Source organism: Pteropus vampyrus, unplaced genomic scaffold, assembly GCF_000151845.1.
Source record: "Pteropus vampyrus isolate Shadow unplaced genomic scaffold, Pvam_2.0 Scaffold390, whole genome shotgun sequence".
Classification (NCBI taxonomy): Eukaryota; Metazoa; Chordata; class Mammalia; order Chiroptera; family Pteropodidae; genus Pteropus; species Pteropus vampyrus.
The window spans coordinates 2,237,071-2,264,166 of NW_011889171.1; the positions used below are offsets into that span (position 1 = coordinate 2,237,071).

Consider the following 27,096-nt stretch of genomic DNA (forward strand, 5'->3'; position numbering starts at 1 on the left):
AGACATTATGCTGAGTGAAAGAAGCCAGTCTCAAAAGGTTACATGCTGTATGCTTCCATTTATATGACACTCTTGAAAGGCAAAACTATAGGGACAGAAAACAGATCAGTGGTTGCCCAGGGCTGGGGATGGGGAAGGCCTTGACTGTAAAGGGGCAGGACATGAGAATTCTGGTGTCTGATCGAGCAGTTCCGTATCCTGATTGTGGTGGTGGTAGTCACATAGATCTATACATGTGTTAAAACTCCTAGAACTCTACATCAAAGATAACAAGGTAAGTTTACTTTACATAAATTGTAAAATGTGTAGAGGTGGAGTGATTAAAATGTAATGAGTCTAGGTCTTCAGATAGTATTGAGAAATTTATTATTCCATCACTTGGACCATCTCTTAGTGTTGTAAAAATATCAATGGCAAAGAAACTAAAAGGATCATGTGACTACCATGAAAAACCTTTGAAATTTGGATTACTGTGGCCTGGTAATGGGAGCAAATTAAATTCCATTAAGTGACATTTGTATCCCCAGAATAGTGCTGATATAGAGTAAGTATTCAATAAATATTTGTAAAGTGAATAAATCAGTAAGTGAATGAATGAATGGAAAGGCTCGTACATTTTGATTTGAAATCTTTCTGCTTCAAACATCATCAAAAATTTTGAAGCAGAATGGGAGGACATTCAAGCATTGCCTAAAGTTAAATACAGTGTGCCAAGAATAAAAATGCAAAAGTTGTATAAACCACATTTTATAGTGTTATATTTAACTGCAAAGGTTAGAGCTGCTGAACCATTGCCAAAACTGCTGCTAAAGACATAGTGAAAACAATAACTGGGGACAAAGCAAATGTCTCCGTCAAATATCACAGTTCACTTTAGAATTACAGATGTGGCTGGAAACTTAAAATGGCAAATATCCAATTTCTGACAAGGCTGATGTTATTCACTGTGAACTAATGTGAATTTAATTTTTTTCCTACTTATCATATATGATCTAAATAAATAATTTCATGAAGACATTATGTTCTGCTAATCTTTTCCAACTTGTAAAACTGAATAAGATTTCCTTTTTTCCTTTCTTCTTTTATTCATTCCATCCTTCCTTCACTCATCTAACTAACCATTACTGAGCACTATGTGCCAGCAAGTGTTCTAGGCACAGAGAACACAGCTGTGAACAAGAGACAAGATCTGCTTCTTCATGGATCTTACATTCTGATAGGTGGAAACAGACAATAAATCGAGAAAAGAAAGATAGCAGATAGCGATAACTGTTACACAAAGAATCAAAATTAGGCAATATGGTAGTGTGAATGGCGTAGCTCTGTAGATAGGGTGGTCAGGCCAGCCCTCTGAGAGGAGATAACATTCAAGCTGAGCTCTGAATGACAAGAAGCAACCAGCTGCAAACATCTGAGGAAAGAACTTTCCAAGCAGAGGGAGCAGCTAGAGCAGTGGTTCTCAAAGGAATGGCACTGCCTCCTAGGGGATATTTTGGAAATGTGGGTGCTGCACTGATCAGGGCATTCTACTAGCATTTAATGGGCAAGGGCCAGGGATGTTGCACATCTGCAATGCATGAGACTGTCCTGCATCCTTTATGGCCTTCCAGATCCACCAGACATTCATGTAGATAGAAAGACTATTTAAAACTATCAGAATTGAGAACTTAGCTCTCTTCACTCATAAAGACATAACATTTTTTGCACAGCGTTTATGGAATTGTTCATAAAGGCAAGCACCATGTAAATAGAAAGCATATTGTATTTTGTTTCACTCAGAACTTCACCAAGAGTTGGTTAGCATTTCAAAATCAACATCTCCCCAGTGACAACACCATGTCACAGAAAACACCAGGTCTAATGAGCATGCTTCAGAGAAAATCGATGACGGAGATTTTTTTTTTAATTGATAATACATACCATGGTAAAAAGAAAAGAGGGGGAAAAACAAACAGTTCAAAAGGGCACATAGTCAAAAGTCAATCTCTCTTTCACTCTTGTTTCCAAGTCTCCCAATTTCCTTCCCTAGAGAGGAATTGATTATCATTTTTTTGGATAGCCTTCCGTTTTTGTTTAAAAATAAAAAAGGCATGCAGACAGGAAAGAAGGGAGGAAGAAAGAACAGGAAAAAATCCATATAGATGAATATTTGTCTGAACATGAAAAAAATTTTTGAGGAAAGATGTACACACGCACCAAGCTCTTAATGTTGGTTACCTCAGAGCATGCGCAAGGGGAACTTAACTTTCTTTAATACGTGTCTGCTCTGTTTGTCTTGCACAACGGGTATATACTACTCTTGTAAATGAAAAACTCCAAAAGGTTAAAGAATAAAAAACAAATTAAGAAAGCAGGAATCAACCAATGTTGGTATAAATATAGCAAGATCAACTATAATTTGAGAAACATCAGCAAGTTAAACTAAGGTAATGTTTTGAGAGAAGATTTCACTTAGAATAGAAACTAAGAAATGAGAGCTGGGGAATTAAAAACAATTAGCATCTCCCAAGTCCTGACCATGGTGACGGAAGGCTGTCTACTGGCTCGAATCAGCTAGCCATCTTCCTCCTTATGTTACAATACTACTTCTAAGAATTTTTCTTACTGTCTCTTTCCTTTTTTATTTTAGTTGTCATACATTTGTTTTTAACATGACACCCTGGTTTTATAGCATATGAATTTTTCAAAGTTGGAGATCTTTTTACCTACTATGTTCTTCAGACTTTTCAATAAATGGGAATAAGAGGCAGTAAAGTTAGCTTGAATCTGCAAGTCACAATACAAATGCAGAACACCCTTGGGGATTGATTTCTGATTGAGATTGTAGAAGCAAAAGGGATTATATGGAAAGTAACCTCACAGGGTGATCTGATCATAAATTCCTAATTGGGCAGGTCATAGTGGGTAGTCACACCCCAAGCATATAAATTCTTTAGTAAAAGGCTTATCTTTATTTTAAGGGAGCCCTGTCCACTGTTTCTGTGCATCTAAGTTAACATACTTTTGAAATGCCTCCTTTCAAACCCCTCCTAAAATTTGACCACCCTCAAGAGAGCACATAATTTTAACTGTCCTATAATCCGATCCTCGCCTTGCTTTCTCCCACCTTCATGTAATCTTCCTTATGTTCCCTCCTTAATTTCAAATGCATAAAAGATACTGAAAATTGTCATTCTCTGGAGAATGTGAGATCTTGCTCCCTGGCACATGTCCTCACTTTGGCTCAAATAAACTCTTATATACAGGTTTTGGAGTTTCTTACATGGACATTTACTTGGTGTGGTATGGCAGGATTCTGAAGAAGCCCACCCAGGACCACACTCCTGACCAGGTGCTAGTACAAGCAGGGGCCCACTGTGCTTCATCAGCTCCCCAATTTCCATCAAGTGAACTTGGGTGAGTCTTTTTCTTGGAATCTTGAACCTATCTGCTTTAGGTAGTGGTTCCTGACTTCATCTGCGCTGTTCTTGTGTGGCTGTTTTTAATTTCGGCTTTTAAAAATCGGCTCAAAAAAAATTTAAATTAACATAGTAAATCATGTCTCCAAGGCCAACAAGCTCGACAACAGTCAGTCTCTCTTTAGTTTGCAAGTTTTATATACAATATGTATGGAGCCTCAATTTGCGAGTATCTACAGAAATGGGGAGATTTAACTAAAACTGATATCAGCTTAAAGTGGCCAAAATGGGGCTCTTTTGGATACCTCTAAATTAGTGTGTGTGTGTGTGTGTGTGTGTGTGTGTGTGTGTGTGTGTGTGTGTGTGTGCGCGCGCGCTCAATTGGAAAAAGCAGGCTATAAAATTGAACTGAACGAATAGGACGCTTATCTTGATTGACAAATAGAAGCCTCTAAAAGGAGCGCGGATAAATTTTTTATTCTCGGGAAGTTAATAAGAAAATTTTAGAAACTGTCTGAACCCTCAGATAAAATCTCTTCTCTTCAGAAAGTCAATAAGGAACTTTAGAGACTGTCGCTGAACTAAAGGCTTCCAAAACTGCTCAATGCCAACATCCCTCTTCCCCCTTTCTCCATCCACCTCACTACTTTCTGAGCTCCTTTTCCTGACTTGCCCTGCCTTTCTCCTCCTCTTTTTTCCTCTCCACCACCACCTACTGACTTAGGGGAAACTAAAACCAGAAATCCAGACTAGGATAGACTAGAAGAACCAGAAATTCCGGCAGCTCCTTTTTGAGAAAAGCCAATATGAGGACAAGGGGAACCAGCGATAATTTACTTAGCTTGGACTGAAGCAGAATTAAGAAATCTAACTAAAGGGTTTCCTGATCCCTTCCAAGGCCATGTTGGGTTGTCAAAGGAATTTGATTTAAATGTTAGAATATATGATCCTGGTTATTCTGACCTGTTCCAACTAGTACACCTATGGGTTTCTAAGAGCAAAGCAGCAGAATGGTTAAGTAAGGTCTGCTGGAAAATCCCATAGAGGACTTTTTTAAATGAAGAGAAATGGACCAAGAAAAATGCAGGGAAATAGCCCATTAGCTTCACCAAGCCATCCCTGAGATTTTTCCCTGGAAAATAGACTGGACGAAAATCCAGCAATGTAGACAAAAACCTGATGAAATTATACTTGCTTTCTTTGAATGTTTTGAAAAAACTTTCCAACAATATTCAGGATTATCTCCAGACAGTTTTAAGGATCGTCAAAATGATCCAATGCTCAATTCAGCATTTCTGGAAAGATTAGATTGTAATTCTGATTAAAGAACATGAATTAAACTGGCCGACCACACATGCTGATGAACTAGCAACTCTGGCCGATCAATTGTTAAAACTATTCAAAAGGAAGAAAAGGATAAAGCTACTAAAATTATGAACTTACTGTTATTCTCTGAAGCATTTATCTCAGTCTGTTATCTTACTTCCAGGCAGTATCCTCTGTTTGGCTCAAATAAACTCATAAAAATTTTCTACGGGTTTGGACATTTCTTATATCAACACCCCAATCATTGAGAGGAGAGCAAGACTTCCGTAACTAGAACAAGTCCTCTCAATTTAAATCCTACAATACCTTTTAGAAAAGGGTCCTTTATCATCATGAGTGTTATTAAATGTAAAACATAACCATACAAGCCTAAAAGCAACTATGTGCCTGGATGTCTTGTACTAACACACTGCTAACTGCCCCCTTTCCTTTTCATTTTTATTATTGATATGGCTTTTTAAAGAAACACGGGGATAATTTGGGAATTTTTAAAATTTTTTCAAAATCCTTCTTGGATTCTGGCCACCTCACTTCTTTCTTCTTTGCCTCTTTTGTCCTCTTAGCTAAGAGAACCACTGAAATAGACCTTACTCGAGTTACACTCTAGGCACAGTGGATGTGTAATGTAGCTGTTAGACAGCGTTGGCATAAAACTGACCTAGATTTAAATCTTGACTGCCTGGTGGTAGCTGTGTGACCTTGAGCAAGTCAGTCTGTCTTGGTTTCTCCCTCTGTATAATAATATCTAATCACAGCTAACACATATATAGTGTTTACCTGTATCAGACATCATTCATTTGATCCTTACAACACCCCCTAGAGGAAGAAACTATAGATCAAGCAACCGAGGCCCAGAGAGGTTGAGTGACTTTCCCAAGGGCACACAGCCAGTAAGCTGCAGAACAAAGATTCTAATTCAGGTTCCAGAGTCCAGGCTCCAACCACCATACCTACAGCCTTTCCAAATGAGGGCAATAAATGAGGACATACCTATTAAGGGCTGTTATGAGGATTAAATGAGATCACATATGTAAAGTCCAATACTTGACAAGTGTCTAATAGGTAGCAGCTGTGTGTGTTATAGAGTTCTTTCCTTCTGCACTGGGAAATCTGCAAGTCTTTGAGGGTAGGAAAAAAAGAGGTCGGAGGAAAGAGAACAGAAGCCAAGGGAGAAAGGTGATGAGGTGGAATGTGGAAGGGGAGTACGGAGGTTATGGAGAAGTAAGAAACTTTCTCTAACCTTCAAGGTTCTTTCGGCTGGACTAATAATTAAATTGACATAGATTAACAAGAGAAAATAATGAAATTTAATTATATACATATGCATGAAAACCACTGGTACATGAGAGAGTCAGAAACCCCCACATACATGAGCGGTTCAGAGACAGAAAGTTAAAATAAGGTATATATGACATTCTGAGCTAAGAATGATGTAAAGGCACCTTGGGGCTTCATCAGAGACTAGGACGGTCATCCACAGTAATGTAGAGAGGAGGCAAGAGAATTAAAATGTTAATCAAGCCACAATCAGAGACTGCAACATGCTGATCAGTCCTGCAGCCAGGCCAGAAGGACACCTTCAGAACAAGGGAAGATTTCTGCTGGGATCCCTAACCCATTCCCCACACCTGTGAAGGGGAAACAGGAATCAAGAATCATTCCCTATGGCTAAAACCATGGGGGAATCTATGGATTAAAGCCTAGGAACGGCCAGCAGGCCTTTCACTCTTCCTCACTGTAGGTCCATATCAAAGGAAATGGGTTAACAAAGTCTTTTAAACTATAACTCAGAGGAACTAAAGGATGATATATAAACTGAATTCCCTGACCAATCAGCCCCCTACTCACTGTCTTTCCATGTCTCTCTTGGTCCCTCTCATTCTATGCCTTTGAGAGGAGACCACACTCTGTGGAGTGTTATCCCTTTTCTAATAAATTTTCCTTTTGACTCTAACTTTGGCGTGTGTGTTGAATTCTTTCTACACTCTCTGCCAAAAAACTCTCTTCTCTCTGTACAGGGCTTGGTCTCTCCGTCTGTCATTTGGGGAAATTTGCTCTGTCCTGCATCAACAAGACTTTAAGAGAGATGTTCAGTAATTAGAAGTTGCCCTGCCCTATAGATAAGTCAAAAAAGTCACATCTGGTTATAACTCTTATTGTGGGCAAGGCCCCTAAAATTCTTTGAGGGAGAGGCAAAAGTTTCTCCGGAGACTGCAGGGTCTTTGTTTGTTGCCTTTAGCTCAAAATAATCTACATACCACGGAAGCACATCCTGGGGTGACCTGTTCTGAAGTCCCACAGGATAAACAAGAGAGGCAGAGAGAGCTCTGAATACTTAGGAAACAACTCTAGCTGACTGGGCCTGCAGCGAACACAGTGACACTTCTCAAGTGCAAAACAGAAACTTGCCAGCTGCAGAGCAGAAGTTAAATCCGCCAGGCTTCCGACTTAGGCGGCCTCCTCCGCCCCACCACACCCTACCCTGAGGCCTCCAGGGCGGGACCGGCTTCCCGATTTGGCGGCGCGTCCTCCCGGCTCTGGGCGGACCTGGCCCGCCTCCTCTGCCTGGAGCCCCAGGCCCGAGCCACGCGGTGTCCTGGGCCGGGGCTCCGTTCGTGGGACGCGATGACGACGTGGCGGCGGGATGGCAGGCTGACCAGCAGCCAGCGGCTGCTGTGCGCGGGGCTGGCGGGGGTGCTCAGCCTGAGTCTCACCGCGCCTCTGGAGCTCGTCACCGTGCTGGCCCAGGTCGGCGGGATGCGGAGCCGCGGCCGGGGGCCGTGGGCCACGGGGTTTGGATTGTGGCGGACCGAGGGGCCCCGGGCCCTGTGGAAGGGGAACGCGGTGGCCTGCCTGCGCCTCTTCCCTTACAGCGCCGTGCAGCTCGCCGCCTACCGCAAGTAAGGGCTGGGCCGCACGGGCGGGCGGGCTGGGAGCCGGGGCCGCCCGGGTTCCCGGGGTCGAGGCCCTGCCGCGGGGCCCCATCCCCTTCCTAATCGCTTGGAAGCCCTGACAGTTTGGCCAAAAGGAGACATCTACGGCCGCAAAAGCGCAGTCCCCAAGTTTGTCACATGCTCTTGGGATTCCTGCTTTTCCAGGTGCGGTTTTGTGAGGGCAGCTCTGGCCCAGAGAGGCTCACCAGTTTGAACGGGCCTGCGGGTGAGGAGGTAAAATGGGGCAAAAGGAGATTTGGGGGGAAGGAATGAAGAGACCTCCACAAAGATGGCTCCTAACCATTCCCACTGTCCACCAACTCGGAAACTGCCTTGACTGGCCTAGGAGAGAGATCCCCTTTGAAGACGTGTATGCAAGTGTGTCTGTGTGACCAAAGCCCCCCCAGAATAAACTGTTTGCCAGGGGCACGGGGTCCAACTCAATGCCGCAGAAGGCCACAGGTTTCTGCACACACATACACGCCCCTAAATGAAGCTTGCTTTTAGGGTCCAACAGAGACTGCAGATTCCCACCCCTATGCTGTACACAGTTTCCTCAGCCTACTGCTCACTCCACCTTTGCTGCCCACTGGCCTCATTCTTTGGGCTTTTCCCACCTCTCACAACAGCTGTTTCTTAGGAAAGGATAATGTCAAGTGAGTCTTCAAGCTTCCTCAGAGCTCACAGATATTTGTATTTTAGCTGGAAATAAAGCCTAAAAGAATGAAATGGTAGTGATGGGTTTTCAGGAAAAGGAGATGTTTCTATGTTTGGGGGGATGGTCCCTGTGTTCCTAATTGGGGGGCACAGTACCAGCTCTGAAGACTGGCTTTGGCTCTGAATTAGACAAACGGCCCACAGTCTTAACCACATTGTTCAACCTTGGAGGCTAATAGTCAAAGGATTTTGCCTTTGGCTCTCTGGAAGGCTAGACCTGGCAGCTAAAAGCAGGGAATGGTCCTTATCACTGAGTCTTCCAGATCAATGCTCATTTCACTTTTGCCTGGGAGTAGAATAACCTTGTGTTCCTCTGGGGAGGGAAGGTAGCGAGATCACCAGGCATTTCTGTCAAGGATCTCTTTTCCCCCCTGCACCCCCTTGCCCTCAGCAACTTCTCGCCTGCAGTCTATAAACAGTTATCTGAGTTTTAATGACTCGACTTCTCCCCACTTCACTCTCTTTTCTACAAAGTGGTATGGAGATCTCCCTTTGGAATGTGTACCCAGGGGAGGAAGGCAGAACTTTAAAGGCTGTTTTAAGTGTTGTGACTCTTTTGCCAACCACCTAATATATACACATCATTGGATTTAACAGCTTTATTGAGATATCATTAACAAAAATTATATATATTTAAGATGTACAACTTGATGTTTTGGTATACGTATACACTGTGATGTGATCACCACAATCAAGCTAATTAACACATCTGTCACCTCTAAATAGTTATTGTGTGTTTTTGCACGTGTGTGTGTGTGTGTGCGTGCGCGCGCGCACGCATCATTGAATTTTTACAACTCCTGCCTCCTGCCCTGTAAAGCCCATAGTGTAGGAAATAAGCTCATTTTACAGATGCAGCATTTGACTCAGACTGGCCATACCACTCAACGACAGAGCTAAACTCCACTACCTGGCCTTCTGACTTCAAATTCCATACTTTATTACATCATGTTGCCTTTCTCTCTGTCTTCATTTGACATTAATTTAGTAAGGTTTCATTAAGTACCCACTGTGTGCATGATGCTGGGGATGAGGCAAGGATGAAAGGGGCATGGTCCCTGTGCCCCACAGCTTAGGGTAATAGAAGAATAAAACTAGTGTGTCCGTCCATAGCATATGATTGCCGTGATTGAAGTGCTATAGAAATAAACACTTTTGATGGGGGATGAGGAGGAAGAGATGTAAAGACTTCACACAGGAAAAAAAAAAAGGCATCTGAGTTTGGTCTTAAGAGAATGAGTAGGAGTTTGCTAGGTAAAGATGGGGAGAAAGATATTGCAGGTAATGTCATGAGCAAAAACACAGGAGTGGGAAGGCATGCAGCCTGACTGGAGCATAAGGTGTGTCCACATCAGTAATGAGAAATACAGCCAGAAAAGCAGGTTGGAATCAGATCTTAGAGGGCCGAGTTAAGGAGTTTGGACCTTACTTGGTATGCAAAAGTAGCTGTGGGAGATTTTTTTTTGGGGGGGAGTGCTGTGATTAAAGCATTTCAACAGGAATCATTGTCACCTGGAGGCAGGGTAGGATGACAAGAGAAGAGGAAGATGGGCAGAGGGTCAGGGAAGGACCACTTAGGAACCTGTTGCACTAGTCCACTTGACAGCTGAGGGCACCCGAAATAGGCTGGTGATAATGGGATTGGAGATTTGTTCAGTGGGAGAGGAAGAATAGGTAGTTACCAGGGAGGGCTAGGTTTGCTAATAGTTTTTTGTTTTTTTGTTTTTTCCTGCAAGATCATTTTCTTTCTGGAAACAAAATGAAGCATTTCAGTGAATGGCTAGGCATAGATAAAAAGCAAAGTGGTTGATTAATCATGGTGGCATCCTTTCTACATAAAGACAATGCCTTTGGTCCATCATTACACTGATTCATCTCTACTCTTTCCTGACTATGAATTTGCAAAATAGTTGGCTGGAGGTAATGGTATAACCTGTGATCATGGGTTTGAGCAAATTATAAAGATCTTGAATGTTCAGGGAATGGAGTGGTTAAATGACTTGTCCACAAACACAATTAATGGCAGAGTTGAAGCTTGAAACCACATCTTCTGGCTCCATAGTTCAGAGCTCTGCTCACCATTGTGATGCTGAAATGTCTGCTTACTTGAGTTTACAATCAGGAGAGTATTAGGAGCTAGGTCCTTGTAATTAACTAATACCTAACACAATGGATGGCTTTCAAATATGTCAAAAAACAAGACTCAGTCGTGGTTCTATAGTGTAGCAGTTAGCACGTCTGCTTTACGTGCAGAAGGTCCTGGGTTCATGCCCCAGTGAAGCCACGGTCCATGGTCTACAGCCATGCCACCCTGAACAAGCCCGATGTCTGATCTTGGAAGCTAAGCAGGGTCGGGCCTGGTTAGTACTTGGATGGGAGACCACCTAGGAAGTCCAGGTGCTGTAGGCATAAAATAATAATAATAAAATAAAATAGACTCTCACCTAGCTTTACTCCACAATTGCTTGTCTAGCTATATAAACATTGGTCTGGGTCCCTGCAGTTCTGAAGTTGTTCATAACCAACACTGATGTCTTATTGTATAACCAGTTCATGAGCTTGTGTTTGGCTGCTAATCTATGTTAGATTGAAGCGTTGGCAGTTCTAACTACGTATATCCAGGGTGTAATATTTGTATGGCCAAAAAGAAGGGGTTACCGCTATTGACCAGCTTAACCAGTCTCACTGGGAAAAGCTACTGTGCATGTGTGTGGGGGTGGGGGAAAGAGCAGAAAGGGGAACACTGCTGCCCTGGCCAATCAGACAAGAGCTTAAGATGTGGGGACCAGGATGATGTCACTGATGGCCGACCAGAGTTGCCTGCCTTGACTCTGTGATTCTAAGTAACTATTGGTGGTCATTGTCTCTGTATCAAATAGTGCGAGTCTGAGAAGAAGGGACTTCTTTTGGTTCTTTTTAATTTTGCGTATTTGATAGTAAGACCCAACTATATAAGGCAATCTGATATAAGACAAGGTTCCTCTTCCTAGTTCATCAAGTCATTCACTCAACTAAGGGCCTATTTCCTCTCATGTTGCCTTTATCAGTCATTTCTTAAGCAGGGCTGTTGAACTCTCTTATAATCTATGCTGAGTGCTAGCACAGTGTCTGGCACATTGTAGATGATCAGTAAATGGGTAACGAATTAATTAATGCCCTGGAAGTGGCCAAGTGGGATATAGGGAACAAGGGTGAGGCAATGCAAATGAATGGTGTTTCTTTTGGCGTTTCAAACCCCATCTTCTAGCTTGTTCCAGCTTGCTGCAGACTGCTACTCCAGTCAAGCATTTCCATTTCTTCTGTCTCCCTTTCCCCTTCTAATGTTCCCTTCCAAGTTGGCTGGCCATTGCGGAGAGGAAGGAGGAACAAGTAAGTGTGCAGGCAGTGGAACTGAGGCAAATGGCCTATTGGTTAATGCCAGCTTTAGCTATCTGCATCTTTAAAAGGTAGCTGGTTAACTTAAATAATTGTTTCAGTTGGTACAGTTAAGGTACATTAATGAAAAGAAGTCAAGATTTTCCTACAGCTTGAAGGAGATTTTTTTTGTCAATAGTGTTTACTTGGGAGCAAGGAGCCATCCTAGAACTCCTTAAGTGATTGCACCTGAACACCCACTTATCTTATTTATCACACCAGAGGACCCTGGTTTGCTACCAAACTGAAGGAGCAGGAAAGGCACCTCTTCATTGGAGGCTTGAAAGCCAAAGAACTGAGGACGCTCTCATTTTTCAAAAGATACAATACTTCATTTTAGCCTAGCTCTGTTCAATTTCCTTTTATTCAAACCCTACCATCCCTCTCCTCTCTCTCCCCACTCTATGGCAGAAAAATTACTTTTCCTGGTTTCCAAGCCCCTTTTTTTTGTATCCTCATCAGCAAGGAGTAAAATTCCTTTGCTTCCTGACCAAGGAATGTGTGTTGTGTAAAAGTCCCCTTATAACAATATCTGCCGAGGTAGACCCTCATTACTTGGGATGCACGGTTTCCAAAAAGAGATTGTAGCAGAGCGGCTTTCTATTTTGTGTTTGGAAAAGTCCACTGAAAGCCATTTTTGACTACATTGTAAAGCTGCAGAGAAACACAAAGAATAATCTAGCAAACATCCACCATCCAGAATTGATAGCACCATAATTAGTATAAAAGATACTTCAGGTATCTTTTTTAATACAAGAAAAAAATGTTAGCAAGCAACCCTGTAGTCCTCTTTATTCTTTCTCAATCTATCTTCTCCTCTACCTTCCTGGAGGTCCATTTTACACTATTTTTATATGTATTTATATCTATCCGTGAATAATATAAGATGTAGTTTTGTGGGTGTGTTTCTTAATTTAAATAGATTGTTGTCACAGACTATAGAGGTCACTCTGCAGCTTGCTTTCTTCACTCAACTTTATGACCTGTCCCTGTTATTACATAGTTCTAAGCTCATTCATAACTGTATAGTGTCCATTACATGACTATACTACTATTTATCCATTCCCCTACTAATGGACTTTTGGGTGGTTCCACTTTTTCACACTTACACACAATGCTATATGTGTATTCATGTGTCCATGTGCAAAAATTTCTCTAGGATATGCACTTAGAAATGGAATTGCTGGGGTGAAAGTAGGCATGCTTTCAATTTTACTAGATACTACAAAGTGGCTGTACCAATTTACACTTCTATCAGCGGTGGGTGAGAGTTCCTATTTCCACTCATCCTCACCATCACTCAGTATTAACAGACATTTTAATCTTTGCCAATCTGCTAGGAGAGAAATGGTATCTTGTTTTTGTTTTTATTTGTCATTTCCCTGAAGACTAGTGGGGTGGCGTACCTTCTATTATAATTATTAAGCCAATGTATTTTTAAAACTCAACTACTGGGGATATTCAAAATCATTTCAAGCAGTTTCATTTCTTTTAAGTTTTGACAGAGGCAAAGAAACACATTGCAGTTTGGTATTTACCAAGTATTTCTGTGAATTTACATCCCACTGACAAGGCAGGGTTGGCGGTTATGCAGATAAAAGGGGAAAATGCTTAAAGTGAAGTGAGAAGGAATTAGGGTAGCTATAAGTAAGAGGGTTGGACATCTCTTATAGCTAAGTATAATTATATAAATGTAGTTGAATTGAATGTGTTTTTCATTAACCCTAATACATTAATGTGGTCATTTTCACTTTGTAAAACACTTAAATACTGGAAAACGTAAGTAGCGTAGAGTCCTTTAGCACAATCTATAGCTGATTCCCTTGGGCTTTTCCCCCTTTTCCTCTAGGTTTGTCGTACTCTTCATGGATGACCTGGGCCATATTTCCCAGTGGAGCGCCATCATGGCTGGGAATCTTGCAGGCATGGTTTCCACCATTGTGATGTATCCTACAGACCTCATCAAAACCCGCTTGATTGTGCAGAACATACTGGAACCATCTTACAGAGGGATCCTCCATGCTTTTTGTACTATTTATCAACAGGAAGGATTCTTGGCCCTTTATCGAGGGGTTTCCCTTACTGTTTTAGGTAAGATAGAACTTTTCACCTTGTCCAGAAAAGGCTGCATTCTTTGACATATATGAATGCATTATATACATTTGTAACCAGTTAAATCCATTTTATTGAGGTCAAGGTCATATGAATTCAGTCCATATAGAGTTGATTAGCTTCATTCTATTCCATAACCATACACCCTACTCCTAACTTTTCCCTTTCACACCCCACAGAGGGGAGGACAGAGCGTGGAGGTGGCTCTGCACAAACTGATAGAAAGACAATCCCACACACTCCCCACCTGACCGTGGGAAGGAGTTTCAGTGTGCATACATAAACGTATGCACACAACCAGGGGAGCAGCTGTAGCTTATGTGGTCTTTGGAGCCTGTGCCAGGACTACACACACACAGGTCACCCGAGACCCCCAATGGCCAATCCAATAGACTTTTGCCCTTTATGTTGCCTTTGTTGCAACATTTGATGAGATTGATCACCCCTTCTTGAAACTTGGCTTCTAGGACCCCACTGTGTCCTGGATGTCTTTCCTACCTCTCTGGCAGCTCTTTCTTATCTGACTCATGCGGCTCATTTGACATGTCAGTCCGCTACATATTGCTGTTACCCCAGTTCCTTCTTTAACTTTCTTTTTACCCTCCATACTCTCCCTGGATGGCCTCATCTAAGCTAGCGGCTTAAACAAACATCATTATACTCTAATGGTCCCCAGTATCATCTCTATAATAACATTTATTGGTGCTTATTATGTGCCAGGCACTGTGCTAAATGCTTTGCCTACAGTTTCTCACTTAAGCCTCATTTTACAGATGAGTAAATAGATAATTAGGGAAGCTAAGTGACTTGCGCATGGTCACATGGACAGAAAGTGGAAGAACCTAGCAATATAACCTCAGAACCCTCTCTCTTAACCACTGACTGTTACCAATTTCCAGTGGCAGTACGAACACTCAGGGGCAGTTAGACACCCTCACCTGATGCTCCGTTGGTGCTTCAAACTCAAGACTAAACCTGATGCCCTCATTAGTCTCACACCTGCTCTCCTCCTGTGTTCTCTAATGAATGACACCATCTTCCTTTCACCCAGTGACCCAAGTCAGAAGAAACCTAAACTCACTTCAACTCCTCTCACTCCACTCCCATTTTAGTCACCAAGTGCTGTCAAGTTGACCTCTTTGAACTCTCAAGTCTATCCCCCTTCTCCATCCCCATCTCCTCTGCCCTAGGTCATGCTCTCATCACCATCTTTCCCACAGACACTTACAAGAGGCTCCTACCAATATTTATACAAGACAAAATAGACTTTAAAACAAAGACCTATAACAAGAGACAGAGAAGGACCCAGTAATCCCACTTCTGGGTATTTATTTGAAGAAACTCAAAACACTACTTTGAAGGGACGTGTGAATCCATATGCTCATTGCAGCATTATTTACAATAGCCAAGATATGGAGGCCACCTGGGTGTCCATCAGTGGATGAATGGATAAAGAAGAGGTGGTACATATATAAAATGGAATATTACTCAGCCATAAAAAAGAATGAAATCTTGCCATCTGCAACAACATGGATGGACCTAGAGGGTGTAGTGCTGAGTGGAGTAAGTTAGAGAAAAACAAATATCATATGTGGAACCTAGAGAACAGGATAAACAAACAACAGAAACAAGTTCATATATACAGACAGCATTTGGATGGTGTCAGATTGGGGGTGGGGAGACGAGTGAAGTGGGGAGGGAATTGAGAGGTACAGATTGGTAGTTACAGGGTAGTAATGGGGATGTGGAGTATAATATGGGGAATATAGTCAGTAGTATTGTAATAACTATGCCCGGTGTCAAATGGGTAGTGGATTTATCGAGGGATCAATTCATGGGTTGTGTGGCTGTCTAATCACTGTGTTGTACACCTGAAACTAGTATAATATTGTATTGTCAACTATAATTGAAAAAAATAAAAATGTAAAAATTAATATTTAAAGAAAAAAGAGGCTCCTACCTGCTCCTGGTCTTGGGTGCACTGCCGCCAGGGTGTGGTGATCTCTCTAATCTAAATGCAAGTTGATCGTTTCACCACCCTCGTTCCACTGCTCTGCTTAAAAGTCCTCACTGCCTCCTGAGCTACAGGGAAAAGCACAAACTCTTTATGGCCTACCGGATCCTTCAGAACTGCCCATCCTACCTTCTCTCCTGTCATGCCTCCACCTGCACTCATGCTCCAGCCATACAGAAATACTACTTTCCTGGAAATACTTCTTTCTTTGTACACACTGTTCCCTCTGCCTGGACTGCCTGTCCACTCTATGTCTGATGAACTACTCATTCCTCAAGACCCAGTTGAGAAGTACTCTCTTCTGTGAAATCCTTCCTGATTCACCCAGGCACAATTAACCCCTCTGATCCTTGTGTACCTAAAGCACTTTGTATAGCCCTTCCTCCCCCACTGCCACCTTATGGCACCTATCACAGCTGTATCTCCACTAGACGGTGAGTTTCTCTAGGAATTAGCCTCTTCTTTGTATTCCAGCACCTGGCCTAGGGCCCGGCACATAGCATAAGCTCCACAAATGTTTGCTGAACAAAGTTAAATGGGGGGTTGGTACATCATTTGTAATGTATTTGTTAAATATAAATATTACATTATTCTAAGGACCAACGGCCCCACTTGTTTTAGCTCCTCTTTTAAATCCCCTTTTGAGGGAGAAATTTAGTTCCTCTGTAAAATTAAGATGGTTTCCAAAGTTTCTGGGAAGTCTGTGAAAGTGCCACCTATTGTACTCCTTGCTCTCCATATTTTCCTAGAAAGGTGAGGATGCCATACAGTGCAGGATGCCTACTGAACCCTGATATGGCCACATCATTTCCAAAGTCAAGGTCAAGTAACCTCCCTCATCACAACAGTCTCACTTTCCAGTTTCCACAGAATTGTTTTCTTCTCAGCTAGAGACCAGTCCCTCCTACCTTCCAAAAGTTGATTAAGTGCTGCCCACTTTTTCTCTGAGAATAACTTTTTTCTAACATTTTAGTTTTTTAAATTTCAAACGCCCAGAAAAGTTAAAAGAATTGGAAACATCCATATACCCACCATCTAGATGCTACAATTAACATTTTGCTTTATCACATATCCATCTATCCATCCCTGTAGCCATTTATTAGTCCATCTTATATATGTTTTTGATGATTTCCATGTAAGTTGCAAACATCAATACACTTCACCCCTCAACCCTAGACTCGTGTATTATTAACTAAATTAAAATTTACATAAAGTACGCAAACCTTTTGTGAACCATCTGATGTATTTTGACAAATGACACAACCCCTATCAAGAGAGCATATTATCATCACCCAAGAAAGTTCCTTCCACTGCTTTGGTTGGAGTGATTTTAACGAGCCCAGAGCCAGTCCTGTTTACTTGCCCTGGATTCCGCACAGGCATTTATGTTCTCAAGCCAATGTTTCCCAAGACCTCAGCACCCTGCTCCTGGCCTTGTTTTGCAGGTGTTCTCCCTTTCTCTGCCGGCTCCCTTCTAGTTTACATGAACCTGGAGAAAATCTGGAATGGACCCCGAGATCGTTTCTCTCTCCTCCAGAACTTTGCCAATGTCTGCTTGGCTGCTGCAGTGACCCAGACCCTCTCCTTTCCCTTCGACACAGTGAAGAGGAAAATGCAGGTGAGGAGTGATGTTGGAGGCGGCGATGGGGAGGATGCCTTGAAGTGTTGGCAGAGCACTAACAACAGCAGAGAACACTGACCCTGAGCGATGCCAGGTTTCCAAGGACCTCATGAGTGCTCACACAATTATTATTCAAACCCCCACTCCAAGACATATCTGCTGCTAACCTCAGGGCTATTGGCTCCAGCCCGAGCTGCCTCCCCATTCCCATACAATTTTTTAGGGCTTTTATGATGCCTCCAGATGAGGCCCACTTTTCTCCTCTCTTCCTCGTAGCTGCCACTGTCCATGACGTCAATACATCCTCCTAAATCTCTCTCCCTGTGGCCTCTGCAGCAAAGACAGGGCACTCTTGCTTTCATAGTCACCCCTTACCTCAGTGAAACTGACTGGAAAGAAACAAAATAAGCCAGGAGATATTGATAACCGGCTCCAATAGTCCCCTGACTCCCTTACTAAGGGAAGTAACTGCATTTGAGAGCGCTGAATCCTAACCACTAGACCACCAGGAAGGAGATTGTAACTGCATTTGAAATGGGTCGGTGTCTTAGTGAGATTAGCCCTGTACTTTTCCTAATTGTTACCTGGGAAATTCACATTTTCTCTACAGACCACAAACGCAAAAGCCTGGTATCCCAAGATCCCAAAGTAAGTAATTGGCTTAGTCTAGAATCAGCCAATTTTGATCAAAGAAAAATCAGTGGTTCAAGTAAGGTTGGGGATTACAGGCAGGTCTACACAGTAGAGGTGGGCTCAGAACAAGAAGGCCGGGGCTTCAGCTCTCCACTAGCCTTCCTAAAACACTCCACAGGCTTGCCTGCCTCCCTGGCTTCTTCTGGGCAAATCTTTTTCTGGCGGCGGCGGCGGGGGGGGGGGGGGGGGGGGGGGGGGGGGGGGGGGGGGGGGGGGGGGTGCGGCAAATTGCTTTATACAATTGATACGTTTCTGAAGAGCTGCTTGGCTATTTGGGCTTAGTTGAATACAGTTGTAATTGATCAGTCCCTAGCTGAGTTTGTTTTTCCACCACATGTCTGCTGCCTCCTCCCCGCAAAGGTCTTCCCCACTCCGTGGATTTCTTGGCTGGGCTGGACCACACTTACTTTAGCACTAAAAAGCCTGAGGGTACTTATCTCAAGCTACAAATAAAAGGTGCCTTCCGAATAATACACATCATGATGACACCCAAATCTGCTGCTCCAGTCCATCAAACTTTCCATCTGTCTGGGTTGTGTTCCTTTCTTGTCCTTTGTCAAAACAAATAAACAACTGTCACATTATTGTAATCCTAGATGCAAGTGTAGTGCATGCTTATTTACAAACCATTATTCCTACTTTTAAAAGGAATGCACGTACACTTAAAAATGGTTTAAAAAGGTCAATTTTATGTTATCTGTTTCACATCGAGTATAGAAAAAAACAATTACCTATAAGCCCAACACCTATGCACTGATAGTTTTTCTTCTATGTATATTTGTACATGTGTGCATGTGTATATGTGTGTGCATCCATATAAATATATATATATATACAATACTTGTAAATGGGGTGTTTTTGTGTTCCTATTGTATGTAAAAAGTACCCTGCTTTTTCCACTTATTATATAATGAATATTGCCTCAGGCCACCCAATATTGAGAACATCTTTTTAAATTATCACATAATATTCCACCATATGGATAGGCTATATATATATATATTTTTTAATAGCAGATTTATTCTCAAAGTTCTGGAGGCTAGAAGTTTAATATCAAGGTGTTTACAGGGCCATGCCCCTTTTCAAGGCTCCTGGGGAGGATCCTTACTATCTCTTCCAGCTTCTGGTAGCCCCCATAGTTCCTTGGTTTGTGGCAGCATCACTCCCATTTCTGCCTCCATCATGCCATAAATAACAATTTCTTGGTTTTTGACTATTTAGGCGATTTCTGATTCTTCAAGATAACACTGCAGTGAAACCCCTTGTATTGTTTTCACATTTAGGATGCTGCCTTTCGGCTGTATTCCTAGAGATTGACTTACAGTTCTCAAGATAAAAATAATTCCAAGGCACTCAATGAAGTTTGTGCCCTATAAAGGTTGTAAGTTTACACTTGCACCAGCAGTGAGTAATAGTGTGGTTCATATCTACGCTCATCAATAGTAATATACTTTCTAAATCATTGTGAACCTAATAGCTGACAAACGCTATCACATTCTTTTAATTTGAATTTAATTGGTTATAAGCAAATTGCATATTTATCACAGATCAATTGGCCCTTTGTATTTTCGTTTTGTAAATTTTCTGCTTAATCCATTTTTCTAGGATATTCAGCTTTTTCTACTCATCGGTAAGAACTCTTTATATGTTAAAGATATCGGTCCTTTGTCATACACTGCACATATTTTTTTTCTTAGTTTGACATTTGGCTTCTGATACTGTTTATGTACTGTTGTACCTATTTTTATGCAAGTATATTTATTACTACTTTTTTGTTTGCTTTTCTGTGTAAAAGGCCTATCCCATCCCATAATCATATGACTATTCGTTTATATAGTTCTTTAAATACTTTTTTTGTTATAATTTTTACACTTAATACTTTAACATATTTAGAATATACCTGGGATATTATGTAAAGTAATCATCTGATTTAAAAAAAAAAATAGTTTGCCAGTTGTTTAAGGATATGTCAACCTAAAAATAAAAAGGCCTTTCAAAGTGAGGGGCAGCAAGCATTTTAGATCAAAGAATAGCTATTCGAGATGCACTGATTCAGGCAGAAGCTCAAATAGTATTCTGATTAGGAGACAAAGGCAGTGGGCATTTATGAAAAAGGGAAAGGGAACAATTACATCAATAGAAGGAAGGCATTTCTATTGGTGCAGGTCACATAACATAATGATGTTAATTCTAAAGAATTTTTAATTTTCAGTCCAATAGTCATCAGTCTTGTAGTCATAATACTGCTTTCTCATTATCTTTGCAGTTTTGGGGGGGGGGCACAAGCTTTCTTAGGCCCAGTCCAAAGGTTATTTTGCCCTGTTCGAACATTCCAAGGCTTGAGGCATAAGACGTGCATGGCAGTACCTCTGGCATGGCAGCTCTGGCTCCATTTTTTTTTAATTAACTTTATTGGGGTAATATTGGTTAATACAATTATATAATTTTCAGGTGTACATTATAATTTGACATCTGTATATTCTATTGTGTTTACCACCCAAAGTCCTGTTTCCTTCAGCTACCATGTATTTGATCCCCTTTACCCACTTCACTCTCCCCTCTCCCCTATATATATGACCCCCTTTACCCCGTCTACCTCTCCGCTCCTTCCCCACCGCCTATCCTCTGGTAACCACTAAGTCTATTGTCCATGTCCATGAGTCTCTGTTTGTCCTGTTCATTTGTTGCTTTTAGGTTTCTATCCCACATATAAGTGATATCATGTGATTTTTAACTTTTTCTGTCTGGCTTGTTTCGCTTAGCATGATTATATCGAGGTAGATCCATGATGTCACAAATGGCAATATTTCAGCCCTCTTCTTATGGCTGAGTAATATTCCATTGTATATATGTGCCACAGCTTCTTTAGCCAATCCTCTATTGTAGGACACTTTGGTTGCTTCCATGTCATGGCCACCGTGAATAATGCTGCTATGAACATCAGTGTGCAAATATCTTTTCAGATATGGGTTTTCAAGTCTTTAGGGTAAATACTCAGAAGAGGATTGCTGGATCATATGGTAGATCAATTCTTAGTTTCTTGAGGAACCTCTATACTGTTTTCCATAGTGGCTGTACCAATTTGCAGTCCCACCAGGACTGTATGAGGGTTCCTTTTTCGCCGCATCCTCTCCAGCATTTGTTATTACTTGTCCTGTTGACTACAGCTATTCTAACAGGTGTGAGATGGTATCTCATTGTGGTTTTGATTTGCATTTCCCTAATAGCTAGCAATCTTTTCAAATACTCGTTGGCCATTTGTATGTCCTCTAGGGAGAAGTGTCTGTTCAGGTCCTCTGCCCATTTTTTGATTGGATCATTTGTCTGGCTCCATTTTAAAGTGTCTCTGTTTATATTATTTTTGAAATAATCTTTTATTTCCCCACCACTTTGTGATGGAACTTTTACCATATCCTAGATGTTACATATTCTAAGGTCTATCTTGGGGCTGCATATCCTGTTCTGTTGATCTGTCAGTCTGTTCTTTTGCCAGTACCACACTATTTCAATTCCTCTAGCTCTGTAATACATCTTAATATGTGGCAGGGCATCTCTCTCCTCATTGCTCTTCTTTTCAACATTTCCTTGATTATTCTCATTTTTTCTCCTGATGAACTTTAGATTTACCTTGTGATTATGACTGGAATTATATTAAACCTATAAACTTGGAAAAATTCATGTACAATATTCTGCCTTTTATTCAGGAATGCTATATATCTTAGTTTCATCTTTCTTTAGATTGAACCATATGAAATTGCCAATATTCTACCTTTTCGACATAACAGTAATTTCATGTGGTTCAACCATTAGAAAACTTGATTTCTTCATATGGTAATTATGCTTTTTCTAAAAAAAATAAATAAAAGAGTTTCTAAGGGGAAAAAAAAAGCCAGGGAGAGGTTTAGTGGCAGGGAGGTATGACATACTATAAGCTTTTTATTCATTTTTTAAAATCCTGGTCCTAAGAATTTCTCTTACTATCAGGAGTGAGATAGGCTCTTGCTGGTTGATCATCAGAAGATGAATGAACAAAGGCTACTTATAACACTGGATTCCGTGCTTTGAGGATCATTTTTTGAAATAGTAGAGCCAGAGGCATCCCTCCAAGCACTTTATGCCACCTCTTATAATTTAGTGTTCCTTATGCATAGTTCAAGGTTTGGTGAGCTCAGCTTCCTCCCCATAGTGAGCCTACCCAAAACCAGAGCCTTGAGCCTGGGGGTTGGGGTAGTCGGTGAAAAAGGATAAAATTCTGGGACCAGTTCAACATATGGTTTTTTACCCCCACACCAAGCAATTCTCCAACACTAGCTGGGTGTCCTACAACTTACTTCTGACACTATCTACCAGAAGATAGCATCAGATCCCACAGGGCTCAGTTCCACAGGACTGCCCACCCCATTCAGAAGCCAATCCCAAGTCCAGGTTTTTAACGTGTGTGTTTGATCAACTGGATATAAGTCAGAGATTCCCAGGCCCCCCTCCTCGGGCTTGATTAATTTGCTAGAGTGGCTCACAGAACCCAGGAAACCAGTTTACTCACTAGATTACTAGTTTATCACAAAAAATATTAAAGGATATGAATCAAGATATGTAGGGCATGGTCCCAAACGAAGGAGCTTCTGTCCCCATGGTGTTTGGGACCAGTCACTGTGGCACATGGATGCATTCTGCATCAGCCTGGAAGCTCTGTGAGTCCCGTGCTTTTGGATTTTCATGGAGGTTTTATTATATAAGCATGGTTGACTAAATCATTGGCATTGGCAATAGATTCGCCCTCCAGCCCCTCACCCCTCCCAGGAAGTCTGGGAGGCAGGACTGAAAGTTCCAACCTTTCAATAACAAGGTTGGTTCCCCTGGCAACCAGCTCCCATCCTTAGGTGCATTCTAAACATCATCTTATTTACATAAACTTAGATTTGGTTGAAAGGAAATTGTTATGAGTATCAAGACATAGTTATCACTCTCATCACTTAGGAAATTCCAAGGGTTTTAAGGGCTCTATGCCAGAAACGGGAATGAAGATCAAATACATACTTCTTATTATAAATCACAGTACCACAAGGGGTTTCAGATAAAATTCATTGACATCTAAAAGTGACAGTGGAGATTTCAGTCTTCCCCATAAATGTTTAGCTTTCCTTTTTCCATCTGAGAGCTAGACCAATGACCTCTCCTGGGGGAATATGACCACCACTACTTTCTACTCTAGAATATATATGTACAACAATGTACTATAAATTGGGGTAATATACACAAGAAGTGTATATTTGGGAGTAAACTTGTTAATCTTTCTCCTTGTGTAAAAACCTTCTAGGTAATTCATACACAGAGCTTCAACAAGAAGCTTTAAAATAAATAACAAAGTCATGATGATTGTAAAAAAAAAAAAAAAATCCAAAGAGGCAATTGCTTCAGTTTTCACAAAGTATGATGATCAGCATCCAGTTAGGAATAACATCATGAATGTCATCCAAATATATAGGGAATGGATTCTTAGGGTTGCGGTCAAAGTGTTATTTTAGAGGGGTTGAGAAACAATAATACCTTGTCCACTTTTTAAAAAAACTAACCCCCAAGACAACCAAAGGCTGTTTTTAAATGCAAGCCTTTCTTTGACCATTAGATGTCGCTGCAGTAAGTGGAGCGTATCTAAGCTTTATCTAAGGGTATTTAGAGCCTTGCAGCTAGTGATCTCTGTCCAGTTAACAACCTCCTAATCCCCGCTGGAAATACATCTTCAGTTTGAAGGATAAGGGCCCTGGAAACAACAGTCAAACCCTAAATTCTGGTGTAGTCGTTTTTTTCCTGCAAAGTACACAATCCAAATTCTCTAAGAAGAGAGAGCTTTAATAACGGTCTCCCCCCAGGGGAGTAGGCAAGGTTTGCCAGCAGAATGTGTAAGGAGGGAGCTTTTCAGGGCAGCCAGGCTGCTCTGACCTGAGCACACTTAATGATAACATTGGCATGCCATTGGCTTTCCTTGTTGCACTGCCTGGCAGGAAGCAAATCCATGTCAGGTATCTGTTAGATAACCCACTGGACAGGGAATTTTGTTAACCCTCACGCTGACTGGCCACTTTTTCTGAATGTCTTGTTCTCCTAATGTTTTTACAAACACACACACGCACACCATTTAATGCCACATTAAGTTGGAGCTCTCTTAAACATTAATTACAATAATCAGAAGTCTTGTTTAACCAGCTGAGCCCTTTCTTCACCATGCTTACACTTATTTTATTCCTTTTTCCTTGTCTTGCCCTGGCTCCTGGCTGGCATGCTAGAGAATGGAGAGGTAAATTATGCATGTGCATGTTTTAATGGCATGCTTTCTGATGGGAAGGGGGGTGGGTCAGCCCTCTGTACAAATGGAATGAGTTGCCTCCCACCTGGTGCGCTTTCAGGGATCCCCAACACCACCCTGCTTGAAGTCCTCTGAAGCCCTCATGGCCACACGAGTGCAATTTAGCTCAAGCTCTTGCAAGTATGGCCTGACCTTTTCATCTTCATTTCTCCCACACCTGGCCCAGAGCCTGGGCCTGAAGAGGCTGGTTAACATGACTGTATTGAGAAAATAGGAAGGGTAAAGTATTGATGGAGACTTATTTATCTGACTGATCTGTGGGCTCCTAATAAGGACCTGGGAACTCGGAGCAAGTAGTTCTGTAGACAGGTGCATGCGGAAGAGAGAGGGAGACAGGCTGCCCTGAAAATCCAGGGAACCACTGAGAATTTGGGACCTTCTGAGAGAATCAGGATGGAGGCACCAGGCACAAGCTCAATCCCCTACAATTCTGCCTGCTACCCTCCCTTGTTGCTCATATTAGGTGTCTCCATTTCATCAAATATAAAACTGTCAGCCTGTTGCTTTACACACCAGGGGACTTTGACCCCATCAGGCTCACAAAGTAAGCAGGATTGGGCCAGGTCAGCATTTGAACTGAAACCACATAAGATGAAGGACAAAGGTAGTCTCCTAGTGACACAGCTGACTGAGTGAAGGGAAGCCCAGGCCTGTTAAAACAGAGATGCTGAGCCTGATCAAGATGCTTAACACCTCAGGCTGCCTTTGCTCAACTGGACACTGTTGCTTCATCCATTCCTTTCCAGAGCACCCCTCCCCTCCCCTGTTCATGGTTTCTCATGCTCAAATCTACATCTTTATCCCTAGTCCCACATTTCTTACAGTTGCTAGACATTACCATTTGGCTATCACCTCCCAGTGGCACCTCTAACTTATATATCAAACTGACTTCTCCTTCCCCTGAAACTTTCTTCCCAGAGTTTTCCATTTCAATACCATCATTCCCCCAGTTACTCAGGCTGGAAATCCACAAGTTGTCTTTGATGCTTCCTTTTCCCCCACCCTTAGTTAATCTTGAAGCCAGCTGGTTCTTCATTTTCAACATTCCCAAAACTCCCATACTGTTTTGTTGTTGTTGTTGTTGTTGTTGTTGTTGTTGTTGTTGTTTTTGAGGGGGGGGTTGGTCACTGCCCCTACCCTAATCTGAGTCCTTATCAACTCATACCAAGGCTGTTGCAGTAATCCTCTAATTGGCCTCCAGGATTAATTCTAAAAATGATCAGAGAGTGCTAATATACCAGGTACTTTGCTAAGTGCTTTTTGCTCATTATCTTATTTAATCCTTAAAACAACCTTATGAAGTGGGTACTGTTCCTAGTAAGCCCATTTTACAGATGAGAAAACTGAGGCATTGAAAGGCTCTCTAGCCTGCTCAAGTTTACCCACCCAGTAACTGAGCTGAGATTTAAGACCAGGTAGTTTATCTTCAGGGTAAATACTCATTTCAATCCCACTAGCCCAGCTCATAGCTTCATCAGACCAATTTTCTTAAGATCTGCCTGTGTTTTGTTCTTTTTTGCCCCTAGAGAATACGGGCTGAGCCCCTTGGCCTGGCATGCTGCCTTAACCAGTTTTGCCATCCCCATTACACAGAGGCCCTCTATATCAGGAGTTGCAAAATCAAATGCTGGCAGAAACTTGGAAAACACACACACACACACACACACACACACACACAACAGGAAAACCCAGATAACATACATTCACTCACTAAAAAATAAGCTTTCAAATGCATTCTGAGCCATCAAGTCTTTTGGCTTTCAAAAGCATTCTGGAGAGCTAACTGCACTGTGCTCACAAAATGTGATTAGCATCTAAATGTGAATAGCAGGAAGGAATAAAGTGAGCCCAGTGGGGGCTGTGGCAAGCTCTCCTCCAAAGGATAGATGCCATTTAGAAATACGGGCCCAGTTTTTTCAAGGGAACTTAAAATCCAGATTTTTATGTAAAACCTCCCCATTTTTCAATGTTGGCAAATAAAAATAGTTAAATACTGCCTGGGCTAAACAAAATACAACTTTTTATAACCTCTGCTCTATTCAAGTCTCCAATTCAATCAAAATGATCTTTGTCCACCTCCCCTATCTCCCTAAATAAGTGTATTTCACATTTCAGGCACCTCTGCTTAGAGCATCTATCTCCATCTCCTTAAAAACTCAGCTGAGGTTTGCCTCAGTGGTGGCTGTCTTCTGACCTAAAATAGCACATATCTGTTGCTTTTGTTTGATAAATGACTGTTTTTCCCACCCCCAAAAGAGCTGCCCTATCTTGATGGTTAAAGGCAGGTGTTTTGCCTTTATAGAGCCACAATAGGGTGTTCCGAACCACTGAGGAGGGAGTTGTGGGGCGGGAAAAGCCACAAACAATGTCCTCTATCAATAATTGCAGATGCTATGTTTTCACGTTCAACCCCACCCCCACCGCCAAGGGCACTGTTATTTTGTTCCAGGAGCTTTGTGGGTGAACAATCCCTTTTAAATGATGCTGTTAAACTGTGTGTACCC

General features: G+C 41.8%; 2 protein-coding genes and 1 pseudogene across 5 annotated transcripts in view; 2 read left to right on the forward strand and 1 right to left on the reverse strand.

The window, feature by feature from the left end:
• Window positions 1–27,096, reverse strand: part of LOC105305567 (A-kinase anchor protein 17B) — a 147,346-nt gene that overhangs the window by 97,859 nt on the left and 22,391 nt on the right. The gene's annotated exons all lie outside the window — the stretch shown is intronic.
• SLC25A43 (solute carrier family 25 member 43) overlaps window positions 7,062–27,096 on the forward strand; it is a 33,162-nt gene continuing 13,127 nt past the window's right edge. Inside the window, exons 1-3 of the mRNA XM_011380193.2 lie at window positions 7,062–7,624; window positions 13,638–13,879; window positions 17,360–17,532. Of these exons, the coding sequence (XP_011378495.1) occupies window positions 7,350–7,624; window positions 13,638–13,879; window positions 17,360–17,532 (690 nt within the window). The 5' untranslated portion in view covers window positions 7,062–7,349. The remainder of the gene's footprint in view (window positions 7,625–13,637; window positions 13,880–17,359; window positions 17,533–27,096) is intronic.
• On the forward strand, window positions 10,668–10,783 carry LOC111731654 (annotated as a pseudogene).